Source organism: Camelina sativa, chromosome 3, assembly GCF_030686135.1.
Source record: "Camelina sativa cultivar CO46 ecotype springtype chromosome 3, ASM3068613v1".
In the NCBI taxonomy this organism is placed as follows: Eukaryota; Viridiplantae; Streptophyta; class Magnoliopsida; order Brassicales; family Brassicaceae; genus Camelina; species Camelina sativa.
Genome location: NC_141882.1, coordinates 449256 through 474696, shown reverse-complemented (window position 1 = coordinate 474696; position 25441 = coordinate 449256). Strand labels below are relative to the sequence as shown.

At 35.7% G+C, this 25441-nt stretch overlaps 7 protein-coding genes across 11 annotated transcripts; 3 read left to right on the top strand and 4 right to left on the bottom strand.

Moving 5' to 3' along the window:
• The first annotated feature begins 312 nt into the window (after positions 1–312).
• LOC104759423 (protein IQ-DOMAIN 18) lies at positions 313–3117 on the top strand. The gene is made up of 5 exons (XM_010482352.3): positions 313–762; positions 872–1171; positions 1374–1619; positions 1876–2016; positions 2103–3117. Exons 1-5 carry the CDS (start codon positions 652–654, stop codon positions 2889–2891), a joined length of 1587 nt encoding a protein of 528 aa, XP_010480654.1. The 5' UTR covers positions 313–651; the 3' UTR covers positions 2892–3117.
• Positions 3118–4569: 1452 nt separating this feature from the next.
• LOC104759411 (3-ketoacyl-CoA synthase 1) lies at positions 4570–6525 on the bottom strand. The gene has a single exon (XM_010482345.3). It carries the CDS (start codon positions 6285–6287, stop codon positions 4701–4703), a length of 1587 nt encoding a protein of 528 aa, XP_010480647.1. The 5' UTR covers positions 6288–6525; the 3' UTR covers positions 4570–4700.
• Positions 6526–9195: 2670 nt separating this feature from the next.
• LOC104759395 (CBL-interacting serine/threonine-protein kinase 9) lies at positions 9196–13238 on the bottom strand. The gene is made up of 14 exons (XM_010482331.3): positions 12512–13238; positions 11993–12055; positions 11813–11884; positions 11505–11612; positions 11321–11401; positions 11145–11198; positions 10852–10977; positions 10684–10773; positions 10424–10549; positions 10221–10328; positions 9999–10115; positions 9855–9911; positions 9666–9740; positions 9196–9574 (listed from the first exon to the last, which is right to left on the bottom strand). The coding sequence occupies exons 1-14, from the start codon at positions 12701–12703 to the stop codon at positions 9497–9499; spliced, it is 1347 nt and encodes a 448-aa protein (XP_010480633.1). The 5' UTR covers positions 12704–13238; the 3' UTR covers positions 9196–9496.
• A 1454-nt stretch (positions 13239–14692) lies between these two features.
• On the bottom strand, positions 14693–17510 carry LOC104759374 (uncharacterized). Of its 2 annotated transcripts, none has more exons than XM_087507549.1 (4): positions 17205–17508; positions 16255–16959; positions 16043–16171; positions 14693–15051 (listed from the first exon to the last, which is right to left on the bottom strand). In XM_087507549.1, the coding sequence occupies exons 1-4, from the start codon at positions 17352–17354 to the stop codon at positions 14971–14973; spliced, it is 1065 nt and encodes a 354-aa protein (XP_087363675.1). In that variant the 5' UTR covers positions 17355–17508; the 3' UTR covers positions 14693–14970. The 2 variants fall into 2 exon arrangements, with proteins under 2 accessions (XP_087363675.1, XP_010480615.1); XM_010482313.2 differs by lacking the exon at positions 14693–15051 and adding an exon at positions 15502–15745 and having other exon boundaries at positions 17205–17510.
• Positions 17511–17597: 87 nt separating this feature from the next.
• On the top strand, positions 17598–19537 carry LOC104759391 (GRF1-interacting factor 2). Of its 4 annotated transcripts, none has more exons than XM_019242658.2 (6): positions 17598–17722; positions 17861–17990; positions 18482–18558; positions 18689–18797; positions 18926–19196; positions 19294–19537. In XM_019242658.2, exons 2-6 carry the CDS (start codon positions 17910–17912, stop codon positions 19353–19355), a joined length of 600 nt encoding a protein of 199 aa, XP_019098203.1. In that variant the 5' UTR covers positions 17598–17722; positions 17861–17909; the 3' UTR covers positions 19356–19537. The 4 variants fall into 4 exon arrangements, with proteins under 4 accessions (XP_019098203.1, XP_087363676.1, XP_087363678.1 ...); XM_087507550.1 differs by having other exon boundaries at positions 17605–17722; positions 17826–17990; XM_087507552.1 differs by having other exon boundaries at positions 17643–17712.
• On the bottom strand, positions 19464–20469 carry LOC104759364 (uncharacterized). The gene is made up of 3 exons (XM_010482306.3): positions 20227–20469; positions 19821–19945; positions 19464–19733 (listed from the first exon to the last, which is right to left on the bottom strand). The coding sequence occupies exons 2-3, from the start codon at positions 19930–19932 to the stop codon at positions 19588–19590; spliced, it is 258 nt and encodes an 85-aa protein (XP_010480608.1). The 5' UTR covers positions 19933–19945; positions 20227–20469; the 3' UTR covers positions 19464–19587.
• A 334-nt stretch (positions 20470–20803) lies between these two features.
• LOC104759347 (uncharacterized) lies at positions 20804–22180 on the top strand. The gene has a single exon (XM_010482292.3). The coding sequence runs from the start codon at positions 21099–21101 to the stop codon at positions 22041–22043; it is 945 nt and encodes a 314-aa protein (XP_010480594.2). The 5' UTR covers positions 20804–21098; the 3' UTR covers positions 22044–22180.
• The last annotated feature ends 3261 nt before the right edge of the window (positions 22181–25441 follow it).

Genomic DNA, 25441 nt, shown 5'->3' with positions numbered 1-25441 from the left:
CCATTAAAATATTCCTAAAGCCCATTTATAATTATTACAGACAGACAGTTTGAGATTATTGGGCTTTCTTAAAGTTAGGCCTTTTTACCCTTTTCTGTATGAATTTTAAAAAAATACGCATGCTCTCTAAGCCATTAATTGGCATTTAGTCGAATAACAAAAATAATTCATTATGAAAGTCATTAAAAGAAATTTATAGATTAACGAGCTAATTTTTAAAAACAACGTGCAATCTCTCTCTTGTCTCTCTCCGTAGCTACGCATATTACCACGCACGGTATATATATCAATCAACATGGACGGACCCATAACGAATATATGCATGTTAATATCGATGCAAACAAAATAATATAATAGTACTAGATAGAATTATTAAAAAGAAGAAAATAACACAGTCATCGGTGTCGTGGTTGCAGTAAAAGAGGTGGTCAGAGCAAGTTCTTACACAAGCAAGCAACCAAAGATTATCTGTACTTGCTCTCTCTCTCTCTCTCTCTCTCTCTCTCTCTCCTTATTTCTTGCAAAAATCTAAAAGCAAATCTCAACTTCACGGAACACACACAAAGACAATGGTGTGTTGTTGTTAATAATAGAGCAGTGACTGAGTGATCCTTTCATCTTCCCTCACCCAAAAGTAAAAAAAAAAAAGCCATGGGGAAAAAGAGCGGCTCTTCTTCTTCTTGGCTTACAGCCGTGAAGCGAGCTTTCCGATCTCCGACCAAGAAAGAACATAATAACGAAGTCGAAGATGATGAGGAAAAGGTTCGTTTCTTTCTTTCTAGATCTTGTGCTTCCGTAATAAAGTTTGAGAGACACTTTTTATTATTATTTTTATAACAAAACTATCTGTTTTGCTCTGTTTTTTCAACAGAAGAGAGAGAAGAGACGGTGGTTATTTAGAAAACCGGCGACTCAGGAATCTCCGTTGAAGCCTTCCGGTATCTCTCCGCCGCCACCACCGCAAGAATCAGTTAACGTAAACTCGCAAACCTCCCCGGAGACAGCACCGAGTAACGCAACCACGACGACGCCATCGAACGCCGAGAAACCCCCGTCTGCCGTCTCCTCCGTCGCCACGTCAGCATCTAAGGTGGTCGCACCGAGGCGAGCTTATTACGCAAGAGAAAATTACGCTGCTGTTGTTATCCAAACTTCTTTCAGAGGATATTTGGTGAGCAAATTATATTAACAATATTGAGTTATAGACCACTTTATAGTGACAGTGATGTGTTATATAAGATTTAATAAGATAGACATTGTATATCCTATAACAAGATCTAACAGTGAAAGATTGAGATTTTTTATTTGTTTTTTATTAGTTTTTTTTTCTCCAAGCTGTTTTGTTCTTTCTAATATGGTGGTGTATGGATTAGGCAAGAAGAGCATTACGAGCATTAAAAGGGTTAGTGAAGCTACAAGCATTGGTAAGGGGTCATAATGTGAGAAAGCAAGCCAAAATGACTTTAAGGTGTATGCAAGCTCTGGTTCGAGTCCAGTCTCGTGTGCTTGACCAACGCAAACGCTTGTCTCATGACGGTAGTCGCAAATCCGCCTTCAGCGACTCCCACACTGGTTTTGAATCTCGTTATATTCAAGATATTTCAGATCGACAATCCATGGTTAGTAATTACTACAGCCTCCTAAGCCTTGCCTAGACTATAGCATAATTAATTGAGGTTTTATAGTTATAGTCTTATAGACATGTTTTGCTTTATATGTAGTTACCAATATGGTTAAGCAGTTTTAACCATTCCTGTCTGATTTAGGCATTCACGTTCGTTCTGTAAAAAATGTGTGTCTTAGATTGTTTGTTTACGTTTTGCATCTGGTGACTAATGTCTTTTGGATTTTGATTTGATTATGTCTTTGATGCAGTCAAGAGAAGGAAGCAGCGTTGCGGAAGATTGGGATGACAGACCACACACGATAGACGAAGTGAAAGCGATGCTACAACGGAGACGGGACACAGCATTGAGACAGGAGAAGACTAATTTGTCTCAGGCTTTCTCTCAACAGGTAATATTACTAAACCGGCATAAGTAAAGAGCTTATAGTATATATAAATTGAGCTTGTTGATAAGACCGTTTCGTTACAATGGAAGATGTGGAGAGCGGTTGGTAACCAATCCGCGGGAGGAGACCACGAGGCAGAACTCGAGGAGGAAAGACCAAAATGGCTGGACCGGTGGATGGCTACTAGACCGTGGGATAAACGACCTAGTAGTAGAGCTTCGGTTGACCAAAGGATTTCAGTTAAAACCGTTGAGATCGACACTTCTCAGCCTTACTCAAGAGCAAGAACGGGAAGCCCGAGTCGTAGCCAAAGACCTAGTTCCCCATCAAGAACTAGCCACCATTACCAATCCCGCAATAATTTTCCAGCCACTCCATCCCCGGCTAAGTCTAGACCAATACATATTCGGTCAGCTAGTCCGCGGTGCCAGAGAGACCCGAGGGAAGACCGGGACCGAGCAGCTTATAGTTATACATCAAACACACCAAGCTTGAGGTCTAATTATAGTTTCACAGCTAGGAGTGGATGTAGCATTAGTACCACAGTGGTTAATAATGCATCATTGTTGCCTAATTACATGGCAAGTACGGAGTCAGCTAAGGCCAGGATCCGGTCTCAGAGCGCACCGAAGCAACGACCCTCGACTCCCGAGAGGGACCGTGCGGGTTCGGTCAAGAAACGGCTCTCGTATCCGATCCCACCACCACCGGAGTATGAGGACAATATTAGCTTGAGGAGCCCAAGCTTTAAGAGTGTGGCTGGTTCACATTTTGGTGGACTGTTAGACCAACAATCGAATTACTCTTCATGTTGCACCGAGTCAACTAGTGAGATCCCTCCAGCGTCTACTAGTGACTTTAGGAATTGGCTTAGATGATTGTTCGTGATGCCAAGTCAACGGTCACGATCTTTCGTCACTTTCTTTAATTATTTTATATTCAGAAAGAAGAAACAAAACATTTATAATTGTGTCGTTGAAGACTTGAGGTTGAGGTTGAGGTGTCCTTGGAAGAAAAGTTTATTTAGCCGATTGATCTGTAACTTTGAAGATTTCTGAAATGTTAAATGATTTTAAATTTATTATTAGTGGATTTTTTTAAAAATGTTTATTTGCATTCTAAAAGCATATTGCAATCACCAAAACGTTTAAAGAGAAACAAAACAGTGACAACTACAAATATTTCTGTTTCTTATAAATGAATGGCTTGTAGATCTTATTTTTTGGCCTTTTGCGGGCTTAAAAATTGGATAAAAAAGATTTGAATCTTCCACTTTGGCTCCAGAATTTACGTTTTTGGTGATTTTGATACAAAAGTGAGACTTTAAACCTTTTGAGAATGAGCTAAAAAGGCAAAAAAAGCTGCAACTTTGCTACTTGAAACACGAGAAGAGGACATCCCATGTGACATGATTCCCCAACATCACTCACTAGTCACTAGTCTTGTCTTTTGACGTTTACACACAATTTTTTATCACTTTCACGTCTGATATCACAAACATGCTTAGATTCCCTAAAATATATATAGTTTTTTTTCTTTCTGAAATGTGAAATTATATATATAAAATGTCAAATTAACCTGTAAAACAGAAAGCCTAATTAACAAGTTTACTAGTAAATGTATGTTGGAGCAAATAAAACACAAATGTTTCTCAAGGTGAAACTCTACAAACGGCATGTAGTTAGATTCTGCGGCATCAGAACGGCGGGGATTGCAAGTTCTGGATTTATGGCCCATAATTTATATAGGCTTTCAACGTTGATGGACCTAAACTTACGGGGATTAAAGTGTATGGTAAGACTTGAAAGGGTGGTGCGTCATAGATGATCTCACCACGCGAAGAGGTAATGATCTTCTCTTACACGGCCCATTGGGCCTTAAATTGATATACGAAGCACTGTACAACAAAAGTACTTTCAACCGTGGCAAGGTGAAGTAATCAGCCTCCTGGAAAAAGTGGAAAACGTGTTTCATTTAATCTGTTGAAAGGTCTAGTGCATTGAAGACTAGTAAAGACACTGATTAAACTGACATGGCTTTTTATAAAATTTATGTTTTTTTGCTTTTTTGCTTTTCTAGTTGTTGTTATATGTTGGCAGCAAACCAGTAATGCAGATGATGGTACAACCACCTCGACCTAGACGAGTTGTTGACCGAACTAACGGTTCAAGACGACCGTACATTGTTATTAACTTATTTATCATGGATCAAGACTTTGAAGAACTAAGATAACTTTTGTAATGGAACTGTTTGTTATATAATATAATTCTTGGATTCTCTTATTGACTCTCTTCGTTACTTTTACAAAGCTGGAAAAATATTTATATACATGTGGTCGAAATAACATTATATAGAAATAGAATGATTAAACCTTAAGAAAATGAAAAATAAAATTTGAAATAATTAAACTAGTGGTCAATAATTTTTCCAAATTGTTGTCATGAATGATTATGGGTGTGTGTGAACACATAGATAGTGTGGATTAGATTTCTTTTGACTAGAGATAAGTTTTCAAATTTCTGGTTTACCAAAAGTATCAAAAAACCAACTAACGTATACCAAACACACATCCATAAATTAATTAAATTATATATTTTCAGTCGACAACTTACATTTAAAGAAAAAAAAATCAAAAAAACAATCAAGAAGAACACAATTACATATATAATATTATCCGGTTCAACCGTTTATTGTACAACTTTAACCGGATAATCATCAATCGAACCAGCCCACGCGTTACCAGTCATCTCCTCCGTCGAGACCGCTCTTAACGCTTTCCAAACCGCACTATTACACTTAAAACCCGACCCAAACGCAATCTGCCAAAGTCGATCACCGGCTTTAACCCTGCCCTTAGCTTCGGTATAAGCCATCTCATACCAAAGTGAGCTACTCGAAGTGTTACCAAACCGGTGCAAAGTCATTCTAGAAGGTTCCATGTGCCAATCTTTGAGATCAAGATTCTTCTGCACTTCATCAAGAACCGCTCTACCGCCTGCGTGAATACAGAAATGCTCGAAAGCTAGCTTGAAATCAGGAATATACGGCTTCACTTTCAGTTTGAACATCTTCCTTTTGACCAAAGAAATCAAGAACATCAACTGTTCCGACAACGGAAGAACCATCGGTCCTAAAGTTGTGATGTTTGTCTTTAGAGCGTCTCCGGCGACAGACATGAGCTCTCGAGCTAAAGAGACACCGATTGTTCCTCTCTCGTCTTCCTTCTGGTACACGCAATTGTAGTTCTTGTCGTCTGATCCTTTATGTGTTCGAACGACGTTGACCAGCGAGTACTTTGACTTCTTCCGGTCTTGTCGGCGGTTAGAGAGTAGAATCGCGGCTCCGCCCATCCGGAAGATGCAATTGCAGAGAAGCATTGACCGGTCATTTCCAAAGTACCAATTTAGGGTTATGTTTTCCGTGCTCACCACGACAGCGTAGGAATTAGGGTTTGCTTTGAGTAGATTGTTGGCAAGATCGATTGAGATTAATCCGGCTGAGCAACCCATCCCTCCAAGGTTGTAGCTTTTGATGTCTTCTCTCATCTTGTAATGGTTCACGATCATGGCCGATAGAGACGGTGTCGGATTGAATAAGCTGCAGTTTACAATCAAGATTCCGACTTCAGCCGGTTTAATTCCGGTTTTCTCGAAGAGGGAATCTAAGACTCCGAACATAACGGCTTCAGCTTCGGCACGTGCCTCAGACATATTCAGCTTCGGCGGTTTTGAGGTAATGCCACGTGGCAGATAAGTCTCGTCTCCTAAACCGGCCCGGCTCGAGATTCTTTGCTGGAACTCAACCGTGTCTTCTGTGAACGATCCATTTTCCTCCGTCATCGTCAAGAACGAATCCACAGATATTTTCCGCTCCTCTTCCGGTTTGTAGCAGGAGAAGTCAACTAGATAAATCGGTTTAGACCGGTTAGCCACGTAGAGGGTCAAAACGAAACAGAGGAAAACCAAGCAGGCGAGTCTCGTCGCCCCGTCGAGTTGAACCGCCTGGTTAGACCAAAGCTCGGAGAGCGTATCCAACGTTAAACCGGTTAGCTGAACCAGCACGGTTCCGGCTAAGGGAAGAATGATAAGAAAGAAGAGAATGGTGGTGAGGTTGCAAGAGTTGTGAAGTCCAAGCTTCACGTATTTGAGCTTAACGGACGTTAACAAATCCGGCAAACGTCTACGGATTCTTATAACGGCCGATGATGAATCTCGAAACGCCATCTCCGCCGTTAATCTCTCTCGATCCATTTCTATACTATTTGTTCTCTCCATGATCAGTATACCTTTGGGTCGAAATATTTTTAAACTGGAACCAAAGATTGAAGGACAATGTTAATGATTAAACGATACACAAATTTGGAGAAAGAGAAAGAGAGAGAGAAAACGAGAATGGAAATTCTAAAACAGGTGAATTAGGAGGATTTTGGTGAAATTAGGGCAAGTAGGAATGGAGAGATATATAGAGTTGCTATTAAGTGCAAGAAAGAGAAATAAGATTAAAAATAAAAAATAAAAAGATGGAATAATATTCGAATTTAATGGTGGGTGGTTCCGAGATACTACTATTAGCTCAACTACTTACATGGGACCTTGATATTAAATTAACTAGTCAGATTATTTTGTCATGTTTTGTTCACACGAACAATGCAAATTATAAATGGAGTAACATTTTAACAAAAAAAGTCTAGCAAATTCCAGCTGAATCTCATAAGTCATATGGTAGATCATAAGTTGGGGTTTCTTACATCAAATTTAGGCATCTTATAACTTTCTATTATTGTTTATAACCTAATTTGTTATACAGAGACAAGTCTACTACTATAATTTATCATTAACCCATAACTTTTTATTATTGTTTAACCTTCATTAGCATAGCAATTAGCAAGCGTATGTGTGTATACAAAATCGAGTGAGAGAAATTTCGGGGATGATCAATCGAATTAGTTAAATCTGATACAATATTTTTTGTAGTATATTGTAAATTAAAAGGAAGAAACGTGTTCGAGAAACGTTCCTTTCATTCAATGAGAAGCGTTTGCTGTCCAATTTGCAATTACAGTGGTAAACGAAAGCGTGTCCCCAAAAATCCAAGTTTGTTATTTTTTTTTATAAAAATGTATCCCCATGGCTCATGGATACAAACTCCTTATTATGGGCCATGGTAATTTCATATTGAGTTATATACTATTATTACCTATCAATATTAGCACATTTTGATTTATTTTATTTTTTTCATTATATACATACCATCCATATTAGCTGTTCCAATATTGTTGTCATTATCAATTTATGTATAATCTTGCTGTCTTCATTAAGACGTTGATGTAACAAATTATTTACCAGATTTCTTTACAAAATAAAATTATAAAGAAGTCATTAATGCTGGGTTTGTATATTTATTTTCGAGTATTCTGTTATATATACATAATAAGATTGATTGTGTCAAGATGTCCAAAAATGGACCTCAGAATCTCAGATGGGGGTAGTTGTAGCCTTGTAGCTTAATCTGTAGGTAAAAATGATCGGATTTTAGGTCCAAAGTGGACTCGTCTCTGTTTTGTTTTTCAATATGATAGAGTTATTGATAAAATGCAAATAGTTTTCTGTTAATATTTCTAGTATCATAACGTAGCCAATCATTTATAATTAATATCTTTGGATCTTTGCTTATATTGCATCTTCTTTCCATTTTGATAGAACTTTTTAATTTATACGAAAACAAACCAACAAAAAAAACATTCCGTATATTTCGTGCGCTGTAGTGTGAAAAAACATTTCAACCAGCAACTTATTATTAGCGTAAGAATACCAAATCTATTTTGTTATCTTACTATCTTGACATATTTAAAGAATAATTAAAACGAGTACAAAAAAGCATACTTTTCTCTAAAGAATGTTCCAAGCTAGCGATTATCACAAAGAAAAATAAGACAGTAACTCGATACATATTAGGAAATTACAGAGAAAAATACAACATCCAACGACATCGTTTCGATTAATCGTGATACACGAAACACATGTTTCGACAGTACGTACCAACTCTCCAACTTCAATATAAGAACGATCCAGGTCATTATCATATGCTAATAATACATATTTTTAGGTTTAGGTGTATGCATGTACAGTAAAATGACCATATGTAAACAGTGGAGAACTAATTAATAAACAGATGAAATCTAAGTATTAATTTGTAAAAAAAAAAAAATGGGGTAATGATGATATTGAATGGTGGACGGGTGCCCATGTGTGGACATAAACCAACAATTAATGTTGGTCGGCTTAATACCAACTAACTAGAAACCAGCCCGTCATCAATGTATGAATGTATGTACACATATTTTCACAACTATACAATAATATAAAAAGGACTAATAATTTTAATGGTTGCAACATAAATAAACGATTAGTCTACTTAAAACTATATCGATAAAAAGGTTTATTTTGGCCGTGTAATATCATATGCATAGTACTGTAGTACTAAGTACGCTGAATGATACCAGATGTGTAGGCTTAACTCCTATAAAAAATGAATTACTCCTTAAATTAAAAGTTTAAGTAAATATATTTATTTTTAACGATTAAAGTAGATGATACAGTGTTTGTTTGAAAACCATTTAAATGGATAATATTGAATCACAGTACTAATCTATTACAACACGACGATCGACAAAATGTTTACTGATTTTCTTTTTATATCGACTATTATAGATTTATATATTGTGCTAAATTGCTAATACGCAACCAATTTATCTGTTACACATGTTTCTGTTGCCAAATCATAGTCATCTGTTTTGAAAAATTTATGGATTTAGCAACAAAGTAGCGACAAATTTTAAGGTCTATTATCCGCCACAATTTATTTCCAAGTTTTATCATTGACATGGACAATTTATAGTCTTATCATTGGCTATATACAACATTTTTTGTTGTGTGTGTAATATATATCTATAAAACATAAAAATTATCTTTTGGAATTGCAGTTTCTTAACCAATCCATTATTCAAAAAACAATCTAGATTCACACTTTGTACGTTATTTTCCAGTTAATTTATTTTCTTGCCTGTCTTAATTATGTTATCATTGTATTCCATATCGGTATTGTGTCATTGTGAAGTGTGAATCGTTGCCACTTGACAAAACCGTAACCATAAAGTGACAATATTGTTTCAACTATACTCGATTAGCGCAAACGATCCCTTTCATTTATTGGACGTTTGACTAATTTAACTGTTTGACTTGGACGTTTGATGAGTCAAACATAAAAGTAAGCCAAAACCGAGTTTTGAGGAAGATCGCATATGGCTAAGGCTAACCTATGGATATAGTATATATAATATACCTCCATATAAGCCCACTTCTATTAAGTCTGGCTTTTTGTTAGCAATATATTCCAAATTTGCCAACTCCAGATTTTACTATTCATTATACAAGTTCAACTTTAATTTTTTAAAAAATCTGAATTGATAACTTGTTATTATATCTTATTGCTTATGTTCTTCAGAGGCTGCATCAGTATTCCAGACTACATCCTTTAATCCAGATGAGAAGTTTTTGTAGAACTGCAAAACATAATTTCAAACATAAACCAATTATTCGAGATGTTAACCGGATCTGAACCGGATAAAGATTGAACTGAAACATTATTATTACCTTGTGAAACTCGAGGGTATCGCCGCCGGTTTTCCTAAGCTCTACCACATGCAACGATGGTGCAACTTCAAACACCTAGTAAACCGATCGCCAAACCAAAACAATTAGATATATAACATTATTCACCAAAACCCAAAAACCGAACTAAACCGGAGTGTTGTTATCACCAAAACCTATCTTTTTTCTTACCTCTGTAGCTACGGAGAGCTGACCTTTACGACCACTTTTGTCTCCTTTCATTTTTATCTGCGATTTTATCAAACAATGTTTTATAACGTTGGAGCCACAAACGACATAAATTGACACAGACAAAATCAAGAAGACGAACAAAACCTTGTAGTTGTCTTTACGGACATTGAAGCCTAATGGCTTTGCTGTTTCTTCCATTTTCGACATTATCTCACTCGCAGATCGTTGGGACGTAAACCGTGTCTCTTTCTTCACAAGTTGCTGCAACAACAACAAAAAAAAGAACAGCTTTAGTTAGACTACCCCATATATTGCTTATAATATTAGACAATCGAAACATATAGTAAGTAGAAAAAGAGTTCGTACGGCTTGCTTATCAAACAAGTTTTCAAGACTAAACTCTCTTGAGCTAGAGATAAGTTCAAAAGCGTTCATGGATACCGGTTTCTCCTTCTTCTCTGTCACAAGACAATCCTATAGTAGCAGAACAACAGAGTAATCTAAGTTACTTTACTTTAAATGAACTACAGAGAATATTGGGAAAATGGCAGTTGTTTTTTCTTTTTAACCTTGGAGTTACTGAAAGCAGCGTCAACATCATCTATGGTTATGTCCTCATCATCTTGATCAAATGATGGCGGTTTGTATCCTTGTTTGAACCATTCATCTTCTAGTAACTCTGCAATACTTATTCTCTGCAATATATAAACAAAGAAAAAACAAAGTATTGTTAAGCTCTTGCACAATTAAGACCATTTGATCTTAAAGTTGACAGCATCTCAAGTCACAAATTCACAACTATCTATGCATTCATGTAAGAGGCGCTTACGGTTACAGGGCTGGGTTCGAGAATACGCTTAATGACTCTCTTGGCACCTGGAGAGAACCATGGTGGGCAGCTAAACTCAGCCTTGCATATCTGAAGTACACGGAAGATGAGATTAAAAAAGTAGTGAGGAAAAGTAAGTAAGAAGAAGCAGAGGAAGAGAAAATTTACACGTTTGTATAATGTCATGAGATTAGGCTCATCAAAAGGCAAGTAACCAGCCATGAGCACATATAGAATTACACCACAAGACCAGATATCTGCTGCTGCTCCATCATAGCCTTTGTCCGACAAAACCTGCCCACAAATCCAACAAAAATGCCCTAGAAATTAGAGTCTTATATCTGATCATACACTTATAACTTGATAGAAATAAAGCCTATATGTATATGATTCTATATTTGAGCATCTACAGAACAGTTTATATGCTTTGCTTTTTCTAGTTCTGAAAGTAAGTAATATACCTCAGGAGCAACGTAGTTAGGTGTTCCACAAGCTGTATGAAGCAAACCATCTTCCTGCATTCAAAAAGAATAATGATTAGAACACTTGATTCAAACTGATATCTAGGAGGTTATTTCCGTAGAAATTAATTGCCAAGTTTCAATGATGTCCACTTGAAAAAATCAAAGTACAGTACCCGAACTTGCCGTGAGAACGCGCTTAACCCAAAATCAGAGACTTTTAGAACCCCATTTGCATCAAGGATCAGATTCTCAGGCTGCAGCAAGCAACATATCACATAGCATATGAATCTTGAATAGGATGAATATCATAACGCAGGAAAGAAGAAGAAGGTACAGAAGAAACAAAAAAATAAAGACCTTGAGATCTCTGTGGTAGACCCCTCGACTGTGGCAGTAATCCACAGCATTGACAAGCTGCTGAAAGTATCTCCGAGCTTCATCCTCCTTAAGTCTTCCTTGTTGCGCCTATATATGATACAAATCCAAGAATAACATTAGTAGAGAAGAGATGAATAAACAGACAACATCTTGACCCTATATATTTGTGAAGATAACTAAAATAAAGTAGTCATTAGAACTGATCTTATATATACAGGGACATCTTACTAGAACTGTCAATTTTGTTACAAAAATATTCAAAGAACAGTGTTTGTTTGGTGTCTTACGATTTTATCAAATAGTTCACCTCCATTGACAAGCTCAAGAACGATATAGATCTTCGTTTTGCTAGCCATAACCTATATCCACACAGACAGAACATAGAGGTGTGTGTCGTCTTAAGATTCAAAACTAATATTAGCATTTAAGGAATAACTAAAAAAAGAAGTGAAAAGCTTCTTCAATACCTCAATGATTTCAACAACATTTGGATGTTTAATAAGTTTCATCGTCGATATTTCTCTTTTAAGCTGCACAACAACAACAACAACAACAACAAAAGGAAACTTCCATCACGCTCTAGTTAAATTCTTCAAGATCTTGCTCATAACAAAATCTAAATCTTCTTCAAATTCGAGCCAATTCCAAAACAAAATCTAGTCTACTTAAACAAAAAAAACAAAAAAAAAAAATCCATGTCCTAGCTAGATGTGATGTATGACATAGATTTCCAAAAATCTTCAAATCCGTGTATATATATATATACACAACAGTCATATAAATTTGAAATTCTTAAAGTATTATTATTTTTTTTAAAACTCTAGTCAATCATTAATCAACCTAATACTGTACTAATACACCTACCTAGGACATTTAGGTCCCTAATCACGAAACTAAACTGTTCTTTAATTATATTTATTTTTTTTTTAAAAACCGTACGTGAATTTCGTTACGTATTCAAGCAACACACTATAACACGAACGAACCTGTTCGACCATTTTGTGACGGAAGACCTTATCTCGGTCGAGGATTTTGATAGCAGCTAAATCGCCCGTGACGGTGTTCTTGGCGTATTTGACCTTAGCGAAGCTTCCTTCTCCAAGAGTTCGACCCATCTCATAGTTGCCAACTCGCGTCCTAGTAGCCGGCGCCTTCGCCTTCCTTCTGCTCCCGCTCATTATGTAATCACCGCCGAACAAAAACCACACAAAAAAAAAAAGAATCCGATGAAAGAATCAAAATTTCAGAAAAAAAAAATGTGATCTCTCTCTCTCTCTCTCAATCTCTTCTTCTAGTGGCTGAATGTAAGGCGAACGAGAGGAAGTGGACGAGCCAGAGATTTAATAGGAGCGTCTGTGATTCACGCGCTTCTTCTCGCCACGTGTACCCCCTTTTATATTATTTTCATGCTCCGCGTCCATCCCGTGTGTATGTTGAATCGTACTTATTATAAATGTACGTTCATTCTCCTATCCATTCATTTAAATTCCACATATTTTGTGTGTCTCTGTGTTGTGTGTGGTAACTGGTAAAAATATATATAGAAACCCCAATCTTGTGTTTTCTTTTAATTTTAGCAATGTGATTTTTGATGTCCTCGATCCTAATTACAGTATGTGTGTATATATATTTCGGTGTTTCATTCCGTTCTTCTCTACTCATGCTCAAAGTTTAATGTTTGAAGTTGGAAACTATCTATATGATTATCTCCCCTAATTGTTTGGTTTGTCAATATATAAATATGTAACGGTTCTAGACTTTGATTATAAAGAGACAAATAAAGATAATTGAAATAGTTGAACTTTCCATGTGAGTAAAGGTAATCTTGTGTGAACCCCACCACATCACATATCCTTCCTGATAAACTCAGATGACACAGTCAGAATGTGATAATGTTTTTATTTTTCTTCTTTCCTTTTTTTTTTTTTTTTTTTTTGTTTTGTTTATGTCTCTTATTTTCTTTCATATAGTATACTTTATAATGTCTTGATAAATTATAGAATACAGCCAAAACACGCAGAAAATAAAAATGTGGCAGACAGTATGAGTTATTGCATAACTACTAATAATTTTTTGAAATATTATTGTTACGAACAAAAGAAAAAGAAAAAGAAAAAAAAATGCAATAATGCAAACTGAACCACTCGATTCAATAATTGAGCCTGTTTTAAATATTTTTCTTTTAAGTTGGAGTACAATAATATCACGTCACCATCATATGATAGCAATTTCATTATGTTATCAACTTGAACTTCTTCATTCCAGATTTTGTTTGCTTTCTTTTTTTAGATTTTATTTTGTTTGATTTTCTAATTACTGTTCCGGTTTGGATCCGTTTCTAGCTCCACTAGACTGAGCGCATCCACCCGGGTCCTACATGTATCGATTCAGATAAGACAATAGTATTATTAATGTATAGCCCATTAAGGCTTAAATGGCCCATTAACATTGTTAACCTCTTTAGGGCCTAACAAAAATAACATTGTATTATTTTTGCAACTAAATTTGTCAAGACAAATATGATCGAATTTGATACTAAAAGCATTTGTATGAAATTTCTATATTCATATACATATGATGATAATTTCGATATTTTTCTTATCAAGACAATAATTCTTCTTTATGCTTCCACTTTCATTCGTTGAAAAATGTTAATCAAAGTTACAAAAATGGTCAAGGGACCTAATTGTTTCCTCACATAGTTTGCTTTCAGGGTTCATTATTTGCCGTATGAGTAACGAAGTTAGATATATTCATACGTATATAGTAGAGTCGGGTCAGATTGTGTTTCTTATTTATCTTTATATATGTCAATAATTTTGATACAAGCATATAATGTCTTTAAGATTCCTATCGTGAATTTGTACAGATACGTAACTCTGCTTCGCACCACACGGCACCGTTGTTGCCTTGCCTAATCCCTTCCCCACGTTTCTTTTCGCCTCGTAACAGAAATGATAATTTTAGAGTACTACTATAGAATACCTCTATACGAAACTTATTAGTCCTCTAAAAATTAGAAAATATTTCATATAAGTATACTTCGCTAGAAAACCGATACATACCAAATTAAACCGGGTCTAATCATGAAATTATATTTTCTAACCAACCTGCATGAATAGAAACCGGACTGCATATATATATAGAGTTACTCACACTCAAAAGATAATATTAAATCTACAATCTCTTTTCTTTCACTTCGCCTAATTTCCCAGCAAAGAAAGTAATAAAAAGCCTGAAATTGAATCATAACTACTACTTGTTTCGATTCTCTAGCAGTCTTGCTAATGAGCCACGAAAGCGACAGGAATACGAATATGAAGACGAAGATGAAGAAGGAGAGGAAGAGAACGTCTTCAATGGTGTTCTTATATTTGATGATTGTGAATATATGTGGAGGATTGTTTCTAAGCTATTGGCTTTACAAATACCATCCCACGAATTCTCATCTTTGGATGGTTCCTCTTGGACTCATCTTATTCATCACTCCCGCGTTTCTCTCTCTCGCCGTTTTGATCTCCGATCTCTGCGACGACGATGATGACCAAGTCAATCTCCACCTGACCCAAATCTCGGTCATAATATAAATATTTTGAGTTTTTTTTTTTTGTCAATTATTTGGTATTAATATGATCTAATATTAATTAACCGACTCCGTATAAAAAGGTAGACTATATTTGCGTGGTTTTATGGTTTAAGTTCATAAATTTTCCACCTTTATTTGCGAAAACATTTGGTACCACAAGTTATCTTACAAGTTATATTTATTAAGACTCTACAATGTAACAGATGTTATCTTTGTTGACTTTATTAGGAAGAATTTTAAGAAAGGCATTGTACTTAGTGATAATCATGTTAAATTTAGTCTTTTTGTTTTTTTTTGGACAAAAGTTAAATTTAGTCAATACATCAATCAGTTGTAATTTTGATACTGCCTTTGCTCTGTAGAACTACAAGTCTATAAAGAAAGAGAGTATTTGTTCAGTTTGAAGTTGTTATGTTGCCTGCTGAATTTGATTGCTACGAGTAGGGAAGAGATTCAAAAGATTCTAAGAAATGGTGACAGGGTTTGTAGAATGCCACAAGGATGAACTGAGGCAAAAACAACAACAGATTGCCACTCGTAAGCTCTCATATTTAAAATTCTGAAACCTGTTTGTAAATTCTTCATAGTCTGCCTCCCCTGTTTTGTTTGAAGAAGACACATTCTCCCACAAAAGCTGTAGAGAGACACAAACAGAGTGGGCCAGCTACTAACAGAAGACACATTCTCTTCTCTTAATATCAATATAAGGGGATATGAAACGACATTGTCGTCTATATCTCAATACAAGTTTTACTAGACTGCTAAAAGGCAGGACTATTGTTACCAAAAGATATACATGCATCAAAGTCTCCTAGTTTCTTTACGCTACTATGTTACCACTTCAAAAGGTTACTAGCATTGTCTTAACGTTTGCTATCAATGCCTCATTTAATACTTCTATAGCGAAAGGAGTTACTAATCACATACGTACCATGTTTCTCCACTTGTCCTTAAGATCGGATGAGCTACGATTCACGTGGAATACACCTTTTCCCATCTCCAGAATCTTCCTCCATGGCATGTTTTTCCTGATTTTTTCTGAATATATCTTCACTCCCACCTATCCAAAGTAAAACATATACTAAGAATTTAAAGCTAAAAGTAGATTGTAAGACAAGTGGAGGTAGAGTGGTGGTTTATTACCATCAACATGTTTTCTTCTTCAACTGTCCAAAGAACCCTTTTTGGCTGATCATTAACAACAACAGAAGCTTCTCCGCAAGCTTTCTCCATATCAACGAACTGATCATTAACAATAACAGAAGCTTCTCCGCAAGATTTCTCCATATCAATGAACTGATAAGCTGATTCCTCTAACTGGAGATTTAGAGCCTTAAGTTGCTCGACAACTTTGCGTATCTGATGGAGGTTCTCATGTAGTTGCATTGGTAGTGTTTTATCAGAACCATCCTCTAGCTGAACGTTTATATCTCCACTATTCAGCTCAGTATCGAACATGTGAGCTGAAGAGTGTTCATGTGCCTTTGCAGCTCCAACAGCCATGGAACTAGTCGCTTGATATGTCAACCAACAATAGGGACAGTATGAGGATGCAGCAGGATCATCCCAATCAAGCTCAGCACATTTCATGTGAACAGAGAGAGGGCAGTTCTTCCCAGAACAAGGCACTACATAATCGTCTGCAAGATCGCATATTATACACACAGACACAGTAGACAGCTCAGAGCTTCTGCAAGACTCATAATTCCAAAAGTTGCGCTTCTTGGGAGGCACATGAACATAAGGGAAGATGTTTAGAGCAGATTCGAAGTCATCATCACAGTAAACGTTACAATGTTCATTGAGGTTCTCGCTGACAGAGTCAATTTCTTCAACAGTTTCACCTACCTGAGAGTGAACAGACACAACGGAGTATGTATAAGACAACATTGAGGCAAAGTCACACAAAACAAAGTCACAGAAGTTAACAAAATAGACCAATCAGGCTCATGGAAGAGAAATTAAGACCGAATCGAGCTCGAATTCTACAGGAAACCAAAGCTAAGAGCAAAATTGACTAATATCTAGGGCTGGATTCGAAAATTTTTTTGAAGCTAGAATGAAAATTTTAGGGTTCTAAAGGAGGCGCTTACCGAATAAGGACTGTCGAGGAGAACGAGACTAACTCCGTCGAGCTGTGGATGATTCTTCTCGACTATGATGATCTCATCTTCGAGACTAGCTTCATCAAGTTGGGGATGATTCTTCTCGACTCTGAACTCATCTTCGATATCTCTCACCATTTTTTTTTTTTTTGCTTTCAGATCCGGATCGAAAAATTTGAGAAAACTCAAAGGTAAAAGTGAGAATTGAAATTACGAATGTTCTAGAGGGAGAAGTGAAAAAAGAATGATACTGTGTGTTTCCGTTAGAGAGGGACTCTGTAATGAAGATACTGGGTGTGTCAGTCTCAAGACTGTTGTAATATATTAGAATTAGCAAGGCCTAACTTCTTCGGTGGCTCATGGGCCTTATAATCTTACGGCCCAAATATGTGTTTGGTATATCAGTTTCCTTCTTCTGATAATAATAAATTTTGGAGGCATTTTTTTTGGGGTGATAAAATCGGAGAGTGAGAGAGAGAGGTGCGTCGACATCCAGGTGAATCCAAGTAATTAAATTTGCAGGATTTTATCTTCTTTAAATATTTTTTTTTGTTGAAATCTTCTTTTGCCCATTTGCCAATTTCTCCGTTTGGTTTGAAACTTCGAAAGGGTTCTTTTTTTCTTCGGGGGAAACACGGAATTAGGGTTTAGGTTATTTCGTTGGGGTAAAGAAGAAAGAAGGAAGGAAGGAAGATGCAGCAGTCTCCGCAAATGTTTCCGATGGTTCCTTCCATTCCTCCTACTAACAACATCACTACCGAACAGATCCAAAAGGTTCCTTCTTTCTTCACTTTCCTTTTTTTTTTTATTTTATTTTTTTTATCGTTTTCACACTCGGCTTTTTAGTGTGTTTGTTAGCAAGCTTTGTTCTTTTTTTTGTTAGAGACTCAAATGGGTTCTTGTGATTTGACTTCTCATAATAGTCATTTGGCAGTAATTTGTGTTTATCTTTGAATCTCTTGTTATTACTCAGTTAGTAATCTCTCAATTGTGTTTGTTTACTCCTTCTTTGTGTTGATGTTTCTGTTTATTGATTGATTAGAGACAGTTTTAGGACTAGGAGATTAGATGCTTGATGGGTTTTGTTAAAATTTGGATCAAGGCACTTATAATTCGAGTTTCAAGTTTGGAGATTGATTGGTGGGTTTTGCCTTTCTTGTATAGTTAAGTGGCTTGATGTCTTTATATTTTTGTGGTTAGATGATAAGCTGCATCATCATTGACTTGTCATTCTCTTTACTATATTTCATGTGCTTTAAACGCAGTACCTTGATGAGAACAAGAAGCTGATAATGGCGATCATGGAAAATCAGAATCTCGGAAAACTTGCAGAATGTGCCCAGTAAGTCTCCCCTTTTGTGTAAATTAGTTTATATCCATCTCCTATCTTTTTAAACAGTTATGGAATCTGAGAATTAATATTTGTAATGGTGAGATTCTATAGACATCATTTTTCTCCACTATATTTTCAGGTACCAAGCTCTTCTCCAGAAGAACTTGATGTATCTTGCTGCAATTGCTGATGCTCAACCCCCACCACCTACACCAGGAGCTGCACCAACAACAGCTATGGCTGCTCAGGTTTGTTTATGATAGATTAAATTCATTTGGGATCAATCAAATCAGTATATATATATATACATATATATCGAATTCCAAAATAGAACGTTTGGGGTTTACTTACTTTTGGGGTTTGATTGCTGTGTTAGATGACAACACCGCATCCTGGAATGCAACCACCTGGCTACTTCATGCAACATCCACAAGCTTCAGGAATGGGTCAACAAGCATCACCGGCAGGGATTTTCCCTCCAAGAGGTCCATTACAGTTTGGTAGCCCACACCAGCTTCAAGATCCGCAACAGCATCAGATACATCAACAAGCTATGCAGGGACACATGGGGATTAGACCAATGGGTATGAACAACAACGGGATGCAGCATGCGATGCAACAACCAGAGACCAGTCTTGGAGGAAGCGGTAACAAGTCTTTGCATTAAGTCAATACTTAGCTCATTAATTGCGACTTATATATCCTTGGATGATAAGTTGTGTTCATTTATTTTTTCTACTACAGTGGGGCTTAGAGGTGGCAAGCAAGATGGAGCAGATGGACAAGGAAAAGATGATGGCAAGTGAAAGGATCCAAAAGAAAGCTTTGTTTTGTTGATATTTAGGACTTCTGAATCTCCTCGTAAGGGTTTTGCAATAGCTTATTTGAGTTTTAACAGAAGATAGACTGTGGAATAGTTCCGCAAACCATGTTGTAATGTATTGTTAAACAATCTAATAGTACAACAAGCTTCGGATTGGTTTAGAAACATCTGTCATTCATCTTATTCTGAAAATGAAAGCATTGAACTTTTGTCTCTCATTCGGGACGCGACTTGACGATGAAATTCTGACGGCTGATGGGATTCATAACGACGGGAGGACCAGCGGTTCTAGGCCATGCTTGGAACTTCTCATCCGTGGCTGCCCACCATTCTTTGTTAGAGACAGTTCCTGGAGTAGTCCCTGAGGATTTCACCACCATTAAGATAAGATTGTCCCTAAGTTGAAACACACAAAAAGGAAAAAAATGAAATATTGAGCAAAACATACCTCCAAAGATCTTATTATCAGAGATAACTTTGTCAAAGATGTATGAGATTCCGAAAGAGCCGATAATAGCACCGATTACGTACTTGGCTTTACCTCCTGATGATGTTGCCATTTTTCTTCTAAACCTGAAAGTGATTATTGTCACAAGTCACAACCATTCTTCCAAACTCAACACTCCACATATATGTAACCCACACACAAGACAAAGATATGTAATGATTCAATTATAAAGACCAAAAACCACATATTCGCTTAATTAACAACAGGTCGCCAGAGAAAACTCAGCTATTTTAGGGAACCGAAGTTTTTTTTTACTCAGCTATATTCCAGAGCTTCTATTAAAAAAAAGAAAAGGGCAAAGGTTTGTGGTAGAATCATTCTAGTTGCATCAGAATTCAGAAATTACCTTTGCTGATTGAGAGACACTGAAGCTTAAACACTTGACTGGAGTTGGAGAAGAATTTGACGGTGGAAATTGATCCTTCAACTCTTTCGTCCTTATCTTTAAAAAGAAATTTCCATTAAATGGACAAAAGACAAACTTCTTGGTAATTACTAAAATAGGCACAGCTCGTTATCGCTTGCTCATGGAAAAGACCGAAACGGGCACATATGAGTCATATGACACATAAGATTAGACGATCTCGCCGTATGCCACATGCATACACACCAGTTTATTTATTTATTTATTTTTTTTTCTTCTTTTAAAAAAGTTTAAAAACACCAGTTTGATTTTCGAAATTTTCATTTTCTATAGTGCTGCAAATGACCTGTGCAACATGATTGTTACTTACATAATTGATTAATTTCAGTTGCAGGTCGTGGTTTCGATAATACCTTATGATTTCGTAAAAATACACTAAAAGAGTTAGAGATTTGTAATTTTGGGAAAAATGACTTAAACATGAGCAGTTTCATTTATTAAATAAGTCTAGGGGAGTGTGATAAGTTTGTTTACAGCTTTCTAAAACTCATAAAACCCCCTGAAATACAAAATTAACTAGGTCAAGAATAAAAAGCTAAACATATTGATTGTAATTGACTACATCACATGTGACTTTCTAGACACGTAAAGTCAAATACTAAAATTAATAAATTATACTCGATCACACGACCTAAGCAATCGCTTATCCGATTGTATTTAAACGTCTTAACAAACAGACCCGCCAAAATAATAATAATTAATTCCCAAATTTCGTATTCTATAAAGTTAATTACAAACACTATTATTAAATCATTCTTAATCCTTTTTTTTACTTCGTTCTTTCTCACCAAAACATGATCATGAAGGATGATCGTCGTCTTCTTCCTCACAAACGCGATGGTCTCCAGTTCTTGAAAACAAAGACTGCGTACGTTATCTTCATATTGCTATCATACGCTTTTGGTTATTTCTCCGCCTACTACAACCGTCAGCCGCCGCCGCAGCAGCCACCACCTTCTACGGCGGAAGTGAGAACCGTAAATACGACAAAACCTCAAGATTGTTCAATCGACAACTTCCGAGTAACTACTCGATGCGGCGATCCTGTTCCGCCGGAACTGATTCGCCGTACGGTGATAGACCGGATCTTTAACGGAACTTCACCGTACTCTGAATTCCCGCCACCGCACGCAGCTAAACTCCTCCGGCGAAAAAGAATCAAAGGCTGGGGATCGTACGGAGCCGTGTTCGAGAATCTGATCCGCCGAGTCAAACCTAGGACGATCGTCGAAATCGGGAGCTTCCTCGGCGCGTCGGCGATACACATGGCGAATCTCACGCGCCGCCTTGGGCTCGAGGAGACTCAGATACTCTGCGTCGACGACTTCCGTGGCTGGCCAGGGTTTCGAGACCGGTTCAAAGACGTGGCGTTGGTAAACGGTGACGTTTTGCTTATGTACCAGTTTATGCAAAACGTGGTTAGCTCGGAGTTTGCCGGTTCGATATTGCCGGTTCCTTTCTCGACCGGTTCTGCTTTGGAGAAGATGTGTGAGTGGGGAGTGACGGCGGATCTAGTGGAGATAGACGCAGGTCACGATTTCAATTCGGCTTGGGCAGATATAAACCGGGCGGTTCGGATACTACGACCCGGCGGAGTTATATTTGGTCACGATTATTTCACGGCGGCGGATAATAGAGGAGTTCGGAGAGCTGTGAATTTGTTCGCAGAGATTAACCGGTTAAAGGTCAAAACCGATGGTCAACATTGGGTTATTGACTCCGTGTCTCCGTCAAATTAACCTGACAATAACAATTAATGGATTTTGAACAAAAAAAAAAAAAAAAAATTAATGGATTTGAACTTTTGATTGTATAATAAGAAAATGTATGTGATTGGTTCGTTGAAAAAATCCATCCTTTTTTTTTCTTACTTCAAGTTGATGAAAGTGTCACAATTTGTATGATTTTGGTATAGAATCCGTAGTCTCCCACTCCACCTATATCTTTCGCAGACAAATTGTTTGTTAAAATCATCTATTCATGCCGATGTTTTCTTGTAGGGTCTAACACGATCGCAGCAGTCTCAAAGCTCAAAAAAAGATTTACAGTCCATCAAAAATTGATAAGCCCATGAAAAAAGTTGTCTCACAATGACCATTCTATATAAATTCCATCCTATTGGTCAGGTCGATTTCCATCCCACATTAATTTTTTTTTTTTTTCAAATCTTAAAAATAATACATTTGAAAAATTTATATATTATTAAGTAAGAATTTTTTGTTCTTTTTTTTTTCTAATATCAAATTTACAAAACTGTATGAAAGCTAGTTTATAAATCATGTCATTTGACTATATTTATTTATTTATTTTTTAAATTTTTTGTTTTCATGTCATTTGACTTTAATGGATAGAGATCTCACGAATTTGAATATATAGGTGATTATAACATCATCTTTTTCGGTTTCGATTGTTATACAAATTATAAATTTAAAAACAACTAACTGCTGGCCAAAAGAAAAACATCAAAACTTTTATAAAGCACAAACTGAATCCAAAAAAAATAATACGTCCCATCAATTATAATCCCTACTCCATAATCCTAGTCAAAAAGTAGATTTATCTTGGTGGTCTGTCTATCATTTCTGTTCAGAATGGCTGTAAATACCACAACATATATAATTAAAGAAATGTTCATCCTTCCTTTTCATTAAGTTAATTAAAAGGAGAAGATGAATGCATATTTATTTATATTCGAATTACAAACAAAAATTAAGAAACTGTGAGAAAAATCAATTGATACAGCCTATAAGATCTCTCGAAATTTCACTACATAATTTATTCGATCATGAATACAAAAAAAAAGGGATTTCATAAATCCTTCAAAAAAAATAATTGTGTAAAACCAGCGATCAATTTAGATCTTTGAGAGCGTATTCTTCAATCCCTCGAAATATTCATCTCAAATATCTTATAAGAAGGTTTCGTTACTTTCAAAATACAGATATACATCATCTATATATATATATATATATATATATATATATATCTACGAAACAAAAGGTTAAAAAACACATAAACGGATCGGCGAATGTGTAAATCTATTCTTACGAAACCATGCATAAATAAATCAAAGCATTTGCGAATTTAAAATTAAGATCATACAAATTAATTGATATTGAGATTACCGCAAGCAATCTAACGAAAAAGGTAACAATATGAATCATATGATCTGTCGATCACTGATCAGAGGCAATAACATGTTGGGGGGGATGAAGCCTGGTCCGAGGATACTCTCTATACATATATATATGATCACTTGTATCATTAACATACATGTATATATCATATACGTGTGTCTGTATATATAATATCCTCGATCCAGACAACATTCCCCTCAACCGAAAGAGCTTAATCTCATGATGATATTAGCAGATTCACATTTTGTTGTTGAAAAGGAGGGAGGGGAGATAGAGAGAGAGAGAGAGAGGAGTGGGTGAATATGGTGATGATGGTGTTATGATGAGGGAATGATGAGTGGCGGAGAAGAAGATGGGCTTTTAATAAGACACAACAGAAACAGTTCGTCATTCCTAAACCCTAGCTATTTTAAAAAAAAAACAAAAACAAAAAAAGGAAAAAGATATACTAACAAATATCAATGCAGTTAATGCCTATATTTTTGAATGAAGTGACACGTCACACGGCTTAACTTGGTAAGAAAATAATTTGACTTTGATTCAGTAATCAGTATTGTGGTTTGTAACTAATCCACGTATGTATGTTTAAACTTGGCAAGAAATCGTTTGACTTTGATTCAGTACAACGATTACTACATGAGCCAATACAATATAAAATAAATTTTGCTTGTTCAACCGGCGTACCAACTGACTACTTAAAAAGTACTAGTATCGATGATGAGATGACGAGTTCAATGGAAATGAGATTGAAATCAACTTGATTAAGTATATTGTGGTCTAATAAGACTATCCAATCTTCACCCGTAACGTTTATTTTTGTGAGCCAAAAAAAAAAAACTCAATTTGTTTTTCTCTCTATATATATATACTAGTATATAATTATATTTGTATACGTGCATATATAGACGAGAGTGTATTATTGAATTGCGAAATAAAGAAGGCAAGCGAAGTTAGTCAGAAGAGTGGTTGGGTAAATTGAGGATGACCAGTTAGGAAACAAAATATTTTCAATTTAATTTTGCATTGCTTTTTAGGTATCCTACCAACTTCATTAATTATGAACTTCTTTAAATTTCTCCCAAATTATCAAATTTTGATGGTTCTACTATAAATTAATAATTATTAATTTATAGAGAGACTTTCCTAATTTGGTAAAAAAACATTAAAAATAAGATTTAATAGTTATAACTAATATTTTTATAAAATGAATTATAATGAAAATAACAATTATCATGTTTTGACGATAGCACTCAAAGATTTATATAAAGTAAAATATCAAAAATAAACTCTAATAAAAATTAATGTGTCGATATATACATATATTTAGATAATTCTATATAATTATTAATTTATATTATTAATGGGACCATATATTTACAAAGGATTTTTTTAAAAAATATTATTTTATTATATTATCGAATAGTGTCCAAATTTACACTAGTCCCAACTTGAGACCGGAGAAATTTATTAATTTATAAAAGATATTAATTTATCGAGTATTAATTTATAGAGGTTCTACTGTAGAGCATATATGAAGCTACAATATAGATTAACTTCCAGTTTTTATTTTATGTCTACAGATTTGTGATTAGTTGATCCGTTTAGAAAATATCAAACAACATGATAATTTTAATACATTATGATTTTAATTTCTCGTTCAGACAAAGGATTTATATTTATGACCGTTACTTTATGCGAAGAAAAACTGTAAATAATTATGCAGTCGAATATAATAAGTATAGATAAATAGGATTAAGCTAGTTGGACGTTTTCGTGGAGTTGTTTACAACGTGAAGCCATGTCGTTGTTTCTTTATGGCGTGGGGAATTTTTTTCATTTAAAAGGTTATTGTATTCTCCAGTTTGATTAATGTAATAAGCATTAATTGTCTTATTTTATATATACTCACATTCATCGATCAAAGCATGAAACATATGAGTAATTTAATTATATATGACAATGAAGCATATAAAATATTGGTACAATGACAAACGGAGAAG